The sequence below is a fragment of the Drosophila pseudoobscura genome, chromosome X, assembly GCF_009870125.1.
Source record: "Drosophila pseudoobscura strain MV-25-SWS-2005 chromosome X, UCI_Dpse_MV25, whole genome shotgun sequence".
Taxonomy (NCBI): Eukaryota; Metazoa; Arthropoda; class Insecta; order Diptera; family Drosophilidae; genus Drosophila; species Drosophila pseudoobscura.
Genome location: NC_046683.1, coordinates 63861858 through 63870880, shown reverse-complemented (window position 1 = coordinate 63870880; position 9023 = coordinate 63861858). Strand labels below are relative to the sequence as shown.

Here is a 9023-nt window from a genome sequence, read left to right as displayed (position 1 = left end):
ATAATTCATTAGATACAATTAACATAAACATTAATTAGTTGGGACTTGGATTAGGCAAAAATACATAAACTTTCAAAGTTAGTTTCGGGCTAGTTTTTTTTTGGTTTCGCTTGTTTGTTTGTTTTTTGATTAAAGTTAATGTTCGATTTGTACAGTAAATAATCGTCTCCACCATTATAATTTGAAATTGAATCACAAATGTCATTAAAGTATTTAGAGGCATAGATAGTGCGCTTCTTAGGCTAGAGTTAATCTTTCCAAATTTTGGTTAGTATTTAGTGTGTGTGCGTGTGTGTGTGTGTGCATCCCGCGTGTATGTGTGAGTGCATTGAAAAGCGATGCAGGTGTAGAGATTGTTTGGGTGTTTGTTGGTTTTTTTAGGTAAATTTCAGAGAATAGTACTAGTAGGTAGAGTAGTCTACGGATTGGCTTCTAGGATTCCTGGGGGTTGTGTACAGTATAGTAGTATAGTATAGTATAGTATAGTATAGTATAGTATAGCACAGGCAAACAGTTCTCAAACACAACCTTTTGGCAATTTCTAAGTTTTAAAAGTACATATCGCCCCGCATCTAGAGTCCGAGCAGAGTTCTGAAGAAAGCGTAAGTTGGGGTACAAGTTTGGGTAGATGCCTCTCACTAAACTAATATTAAGCTAAATGTTGTCTCGTTTTTGGGGCGACTGGCGACTCTTCTTCTTCATCCTCTTCATCATATCGTTTACGTTGTCATGAAACACAGCAGTTTATAATATTTACATATCTAATCGTATCTACTAAATTACGTTTAGGATTTCGTTAACTTTTACTAACTACGAATCTCTCTGTTCTGTTTCCGTTTCTGTTTCCGTTTCCGTTTCTGTTGCTAAAATCTTAATGGAATAGTTGGTGCGTTTTTATGTACAAATTGTTGTTCTCGTTCTCTAGTGGTTCACGGTAGTATATGTATATGTACTTGTATAGTTTGTAGTATATATAGTATGCTAGATTAAAGCTTATGAAGAGTTAGTAGAGTTCACTGGATGAGTTTTCATGAGTTTTCACTGATACGAGTAGATTGGACCACAGTATGCTGATCATCTCTGTGTTTGTGTATCTCTATAATGTATCTCTCTATACGGTTTGATAACTATCGTTGTAAATTGTTGTGGAAATTCTTAGCGGCATTCCCCGCCCACAATTTTCGACTACAAGCTACTGTTGGATCCCCCAAAAGGTAATCTTGGATGTTTCTGCTAAAACGAAAACGAAAAAAAGGAAAAACTCAATATGCAAAAAATAGTCAATAAATAAATCATATATTTTACTAGAACTTTGCACACAGATGGTAGGGTATAGGGGTAGAGTAGACTGGGGCGCCTTGGGCATTAAACAAATCTCGATCTCTTGCACTAAAATAAATAAAGATTAAACATAAAGTAAGCTCTACAACTGGGCCTGCGTCAGACATTTAAGTATGCGTTCCACTCTTGGGCTTACGCTAATTAACTATAAGCATGGGCATAAAAAACTAAAACATTTTAGTTAACATACAAAATGGGGAAACTCCCAAAGAGTTTTTGTGCTTGCTGGGGGGAGGGGGGGTTGCACCCTGAACATTTGCTAAGTGTGGGGGTCGGGAGTGGGTGAGGGGCCTTTATTTTTCATTTAAAAATTAGTTTGAGTTTCATTTCCTTCTTTCGGTGTCCTCCTGCGGCTGATTGCCGCAAAGTCCAGCCATGTCCTTAGTTACTTTTACCCTCCCTGGGGTCGTCCGGCTGCCGCTGCTGCTGCTCCTCGGTCGGGGGCGTGTTCTCCTGGGTGCGCACCAGATGCGACGGCAGTTGCATGTTCAGCGGATCGTTGATCCTCCTCAGATTGTACTCCAGCTCCGCCGTCTTGCGCTTCAGCTGATTGTAGTGATCCACATCGAACTGGATCTTCTTGGCGTTCTTGTAGATGGCCAGCGAGTATTCGCGGTTTTTCACAGCCTCCATCATGTACTCCTAGGGGGAAAAGACATATGTAGTATCATGGCTCCCGTGGCTCCCATCCTCTGGGCCCCGCTTACCCTCTTGGTCACACAATAGTAGGCGTACATGGCCATTGTCGTGCCGTAGGTAACGAAATACGTGACCGGCTCCATGATATCCCAAGAGTACTCCCACCAGGTCAATCGGGCCAGGATGCCGAACTGCACGGACATCAGGCCGAGACCCATCCAGGTCATGAAGTTGGTGCGACGAGCGGCCTTTCTGCTCAGCTCCAGTTTTTTCTGCAAGTGGAGGGAGAACAATGGGAACACTCGCACGTGTGGCAGTCGCTCGCAGAATGGAATCGTACCTCTTCGAGGGGCTCCAGCTCGTAGCGTATGCTCTCCAGTTCCTTGGCCAGTTGATTGCTCTTCTCCAGCTGATATTCGCCGACGTTGAATGCCTCATAGAGCTGCCGACAGAGAGTTATGGCCACACATTAAAAGCCGCACTTAATGGGGATTTGTGTGTGTATCTTACCTGAGCAATAACCTTACGCACGTCGCCCACCTTGTCCATGGACTCCACTGTGATCTTGTCGCGCTTCGGTGGATTCACTTCCATAGTCCGATTGTTGATTTGTATGCTGTAGTACATTAGGGGGATGGATTAGCAGGGGCACTCGTGAGAGCAGAGCAAGCTACTTCACCTAAATGTATCGTCCAGGAGGCTGTCGATCGTGCAGGACGAGGCGATGCGCACTCCGTTCTTGTTGATCACCGCCGCCCGGTCAATGCCCCGGTCCTCCTGCCTCAGCATCGACAGTAGATCCCCCACGTTGTGCGTGATCGGTTTCAGGGCGAACTGACATAATTCGTTGCGACTTGGCAGTCGAACGGTCATGTGCGGCATACCGTTCACGTACTCCACGAAGATGTCATCTGAAACGAGAGAGGGGGATTGCTGGATTATCTGCTGTTGGTCTTGGCGTACAGCCGGCTCATACTCCCTCCCTTCTTAGCGGTTTCTGTAATGTGGAGCACAGTTGTCGGCTTTGGTTTTAATTAATCAAAAGCCACTCAAGGTTATTTGCTCATAGAGCGGGCTGCCGTTGCTGCCTCTGCTGCCGCTGCTGCAAGTCGAATGCAGTTAGGCGCTCGCATTGTCCGCCGAGGCATGACGACGGCTAAGAGTGCAATATACCTCGGGGATCTATAGACAGGCTGCAACGGCAACACCAGTTATTGTCTACCGTATGATCTAGATGACACACACAATAAGCGTACTGCCAGATGACAAACAATTCAATTAGCAGGGCCCCCCCCCTGCTACCCGCTACCCGCTCCCTGAGTCGGAGGCAGAGGCAGAGGCACAGCTTCATTTCGGAGTGAAAAGTTTTCACTTTGTCGCATGTGGGATTTATGCAGCCATGAAGTAGCACAAAACATACGAGTATATCCATCTATCTGTATCGCTGCCACTCATGCAAGCAGCCAGCAGCCAGCAGCCAAGATGCAACCACCACACGCCAATCTGCTGGATGTGGCTCCTCTTCTAATGAAGATTCGGCGGGAGGGTGCCAGTGCCTGGGTCTGGGTCTGTTCAACCCATTAGCAATTGCAGTCGGCGCCAAATGTGGGTAACTAGTGTGTTAGCCATCGCCATCGCTATCTCAATGGTTTTGCTGGTAGTGGTTATGGCCATGGCTCTGCGGCTCTGTGCCGCTCGCTTCTTCTATGATGATTATTTTCATGGACTTTGATTTTTTGGGATTTTAAACATTTTATGTTTTCTTTTTCTGCCTTCTGCCTTGTGCCTTCTGTTTGGCCGCTTCTGCCGTTGGCCGCTTCTTCTTTTATTGATAGTTTGAGATTTTTGTTATAATTTTCAGTTAACTTTCAGATTTTCGCGCTGGCAGACGTCTGCTCTCCGTCTCCGATCGCTCGCTTCGGGCTCTACGGTGTGTGGTCTCCGGCGTGTTTTCTTTTCTTTGTGTGTACGTGGCAGCAACCAGCACAGCCACACCGCACGAAAGCCCAATCAGAACAATCACAACAATCACAGCTGACCGTGCCACAGAGACTTTTTTGTATTTGATTAACTTGTGGCACAGTACAGTCGCTGACATAACCGACGGCAGGAGAACATCCCCAGCCCGCGTTGCAAAATTCAATTCAACTCTACTCTCTGTGTGGCATGCCCCCAGAAAACACACACACACACACACATCCAACGTACAGCAGAACGGAGCAGATAACATCGCTGGAAAAGTTTAATTTACAAACTATGACATGCCACAGAGCCGCACACAGATACAGATACACACACACACACACACACACACACATACACGGGGAAAGGAAGAAAAACTTCTCTGTGGGTCTGTCACTGATTTTCCTGTGGGGTTTTTCGGTTGTGTTCCCGTACCGCACCTCCGTGCCACCGTGCCTCAGCACCGTCGTACCTCTGCCACAGACGACGTGCCAACACTGATAATACCCTGTCCTGTCAGGCAGCAGTCCGGGCACATCCTTTGATAGGGCGCCGCAACAACAACAACAACTTTGCCTCATCAAAACTTAATAGGCAGTTTCCGCATCCCTGCCAAAACAGGGCTAACAAGTGTCAAGCATACTCGTACGAGTACGTTCCTGATGGAATTCCCCCCCATGGCCCCCACCCCCTGCTGCTTCTGCTGCATGTGTGGCTGAAACACGTGGCTGCCACTCAAAATGAGGGCAGAATGTGGCACGGGAGGGCAGGGCCGGGCAGGGGAGGTGAAGTGTGGCCCTGCGACCGCTTCCGCCTGTTGGCAGCGTCGGCGGAAATGCAAGCGGCAATCAGCCCACAGCCCACAATATTATAACGAGAAAACTCCTTTTTAAGGGGCTCCTTTGGTACCCTTTCGGTGGGCTCTGCCGATCGTGTGTGGGTCTTTGGCAATGCAGGAAAATGGCAAGAACTTGCCGACTCTTTTGGGAAGATTAATCCTTCATTCAAACAGAGATCTATATGGAGTAAATCCTTCAGTTTTCGCCGCTCAATACTCACTGGAGTCGTTATATCACAAAAATCGTTTAAAAGCAGGGCACAAATATCAATCTTTTTAAGGAAGAAGTTCCTGAACAAAAAATCCCCTTTGATTCTTGGAGAAATTCGTGCAAACCCCCACAAGATGTAAACAAATAAAAAGGAAGCAAAGCCTGTTTATATTTCTCATTGAGCCAAAAGGAGTGAACAGAAAGCATCTGCAAGGGCATTCAGTGCTGGAGTCTCAGCCACAGGACTTTCTCTGCCATTTCTCCTTGTTATTGTGTGTGTGTGTGTGTTGGCCATAGCCCTTGCAATTAACTCTTATTTAAATTTAGTAGCACACTCCTTTATTTAATTGCAACAAAGGAGTCGGGAGTCAGGAGTAACTTGTAAAAGGAGTTCTGGAGTTAGGGGCTATTCGTGGAAGGATTATGGAGTTAGGGGCTATTCGTAGAAGGAGTCAGAAGTTAGGGGCTACTCGCAGAAGGAGACAGAAGTCAGGGGCTATTCGTAGAAGAGTTCTGGAGTTAGGGGCTAACCGCAGAAGGAGTCAGAAGTAACTTGTAGATGGAGTAAGGAGTCAGGAGCTATTCGTAGAACGATTCAGAAGTCAGGGGCTACTCGCAGAAGGAGTCAGAAGGCAGGGGCTATTCGTAGAAGAGTTCTGGAGTTAGGGGCTATTCGCACAAGCTGCCAGAAGTCAGGGGCTACTCGCAGAAGGAGAAGGAGTTAGAAGGAGTTAGGAGTCAGGAGCTATTCGTAGAACGATTAATAAGTTAGGGGCTGCTCGCAGAAGGATTCAGGGGTCAGGAGCTACTCGCAGAAGGAGTCAGAAGTCAGGGGCTATTCGCAGAAAGAAGCCAGAAGTCAGGGTGGGGCTAAAAGTTGCATGGAATCAGAAGTTGCAGGGAATTCCGAGCCAGAGCGAAGGTGGCACCCAGGGCCACCCTTTCTAGGAACAGAAATAGCAACAGGAATAGCAATGATTATGCCAGCACTTAAGTTTCATTTTCTCCGATAAGGTGGCGCTTCCGGCCGCCCCTCCCCTCCCCTCCCCTCCACTCCCCTCCGTTCCTGTTGAGTTTGCAATCTCGGAAAAAGCCCCCGACAAATGTGTGCCTGACTTTTGCTTCTTTCCACGTGTGTGTGTGTGTGTGTGTGTGTGATTACATGAGCAGGAGCTGTCTGCTCCATCCTCCCGCTTCTGCCTCCGTTTTTTGCCACACATGCAAAAATTGTCCTTTGTGGAGTATTAAAAATGCCAGGAATTGTGGCCGCCTCCGTGTTTGCATATTTTTTTGTGATTTAATTTTTGTCGGTACCACATTTTCAGCAAGATTCGCGTGCCACTGCCACAGGATCTGTCTCTCTCGCTCTCTCTCTCTGCCCCTTCGAGTGTGTGCGAGCGTGTGCGACTGTGTGTGTGTGTGTGTGTGTGTGGCCATGCCGCGTGCCTCTGCATTTAAATCAAATTATAAAGCCGCAGAGCAGTCGCTGAGCTGTTGGCCAGCCTTAAATGCATAATACAGTACGAACTACGAGGCACGAGGCAAGCCCCAAGCTGCGGCCAGAACAGGCATAAAACACAATAAAAAATAAACGAACAAACGCTTTAATTGAACGATAAAAACAAAGGGGAGCTCCAGCCGCCCGGACAGGACAGGCCGGAGCCAAGGCCATTTAGCGGGTAAGTCGCTGGGGTTTCGGGGATTAGAAGGACACGAAAGTGCGCCGCCCTGTACTTGATTGGCGGACACAGGCATTCCTGTGCTCCTCGTAGTCCTGTTCCTCGGGTGCTACCTACCATGCTGTGCTGCAGTCTGGCTGTCGAGGGCAGGACTCCCGCTCGTGTTCGAATTATTTACGAGCTGCTGCACGGCCAAGATTGCCACTGCTGCCGTCCCGGGCATCCCAGCGCCAGCGCCAGCGCCAGGGCCCTGGCCCCCGCCACCTGTCACCTCCATCATCGACAAATTGGAGTCTGTTTCCGCAGAGGAGGCTGCTCGGGGGGGCGTGGGAGCTGCCTGGGTCGCTGTTAGGCGTTCGACTAGCGCCTGCTTCCTGCCCGTTGCACTCAGTCCGAGGGCTCGCAGGCGTGTCCTCAGCTCGGGCAAAGTGAGTCGCGTGATATCTGCACCCATCCCCCCCCCCATGATAATGATAGGCGTGGCAGAGCAGGGCGGGGCGCAAATAGAGGCGTGCCGACAAAAAAAAAAGGTGATGGAGAAAAAAAGAAGAAATTAAAAAGGGAAAATTTCCATCAAAAGGTGCGCTGAATCCCCCCCACCCCTCCCCCGTTCAGGGGGGGGCAAACAAAAAGATGAGAAAGCGCAGTAAAAATGGTGGCACGTGCAGTTAACGCCACAAAAGAGTGCACATGAAAAGCAGAGTCGGAAAATGTGTTTAACAAAATGTACACAAGGAAAAAGCATGAAAAATGTTGACGCCCAGGCCCACGCTCCAAGGGGCCGGAAGAGGCGCCTCCGGACCCGTGACATCTGTTTTATTCTTCTCTTTTTCTTATCGGGAAAACCGGGAAATGACACGCACACACACAAAAGAGGGGGGGTGGGGCGGTAAGGAGGCTGCGTGGGCGAGGGCCATCAAACGAAATGCAAGGACATTAAATTTAATGGCTCTGTGAGGCTTCAGCCTTAAAATTAACACAATGACAGTCCCGATAGCCATCATGCAGGAGGCATGACAACAGATCAGATCCGACCAAAACGAATGACGGATGGCATGAGGATTTATGATGGAAAAATAAAGAAAAGAAGGCAGGAAAAACTGTGGCATTCCTTCCCTGATTTGTTCATAAATGCCTGAACCCCGCCACCCCTCCACCCCTCTGCCCCCTGCTAAACTAAGGATAAAAGTTCTCCAGGCTGCCGCTTCGCATTATTTCAATTCATTTATTCCTGTTTAATGAATTTTCCATCCAAAAGTTCCGCCCCCCCCCGCCCCCACACAAATCGGATGCCAGGCGACTTTAAGCTCATAAAATATTTATGAAATTGCCGAAACAGGAGACACAAAAATCTTGTAAAATATCCCTGTTTTATGTGGCCCTTTATTTGTGGTTTATTTTTCGGTTTACTGTCGGGTTTATTTATTGGCATTTGGCCAATGGGCATCATATAATCACAGAAACAGAAACACAGACACAGATTTCCCCAAAGCCTGCTCCAAAATCGATTGAACCCCCAGGTAACAGAAGGCCCCCCGCCCCGCCCCCTGCCCCCCGCTGGCGCTCTTTCAATGCAGATTTTCCGACAATTAAATCCGCATCATATTTTCCAACAATTAAATTCGGCATCATTTAGGGGGGGTGGGGGAGGGGGAGGAAGATAGACACGGATACTGTTGCCATGAAAGCTGCGGCTGCGGCTGCTGCCACGCCGGGTATCCACTTAATTAATGGAAAAAGGCCGCCGCCTGCCCCGCCCTCAATTGCAGGCCGCTTTTCGCTGATTCTCGAAACTCAAACAAGCGTGAGGCAAGCGGGGAGGCAGGCTTTGTGGCAGCCACAATCGCACCGCACCGCACCGCACCGCAGCGCTAACCTCTTTTGTGTTTTTGCATTGTGCTTAGGCCTTTTAATATTTCAACGGAACGCCGTTTGCTTTATATTTTATTCCACGCCGTGTTCTCCGGCTCTCACCTTGAGCCCCATTCTATTCTGTGGCTCTGCGGCTTGGGGCACGGCACCCTCTCCATCTCCATCTGCATCTCTTGCATCTCTCCCGCATATGTTCTTCATTTTCCGCCGCATAAGCCGAAGGCAGCCTCAACTGCAGAGTAATCCCCGAACTGTGGGCCAAGACAAACAGCAAGTACCCCCTGCCCCCCTGGCCCTGCCCCCTGCCCCACCTTGCAAAACAATAATGGAGGGGGATGGGGATGGGCTGGATGGATGGCAACTTCAAATGCAGAGCCAGGGCCCCGTCGAGTGGCCTGCCGCACAAAAGTAGGCAACGAATTTTCGCTCTTCTGTTTGCCAGCTCTTCCGCGAAGTGGAAACCTTCAAACGCTGCAATCCC

At 48.7% G+C, this 9023-nt stretch overlaps 1 protein-coding gene across 3 annotated transcripts in view; it reads right to left on the bottom strand.

Moving 5' to 3' along the window:
* Window positions 1-1275: 1275 nt before the first annotated feature.
* MCU (mitochondrial calcium uniporter) overlaps window positions 1276-9023 on the bottom strand; it is a 42787-nt gene continuing 35039 nt past the window's right edge. For 2 of the 3 annotated variants that reach the window (XM_015188428.2, XM_033384478.1), the window contains 5 exons: window positions 2660-2891; window positions 2491-2596; window positions 2321-2422; window positions 2049-2252; window positions 1276-1983 (listed from right to left, as the gene is read on the bottom strand). In XM_015188428.2, coding sequence (XP_015043914.2) covers window positions 1723-1983; window positions 2049-2252; window positions 2321-2422; window positions 2491-2596; window positions 2660-2891 — 905 coding nt within the window. In that variant the 3' untranslated portion in view covers window positions 1276-1722. Of the gene's footprint in view, window positions 1984-2048; window positions 2253-2320; window positions 2423-2490; window positions 2597-2659; window positions 2892-6787; window positions 7115-9023 lie in introns of all 3 variants that reach the window. The other variant, XM_033384477.1, reaches the window with a different exon arrangement.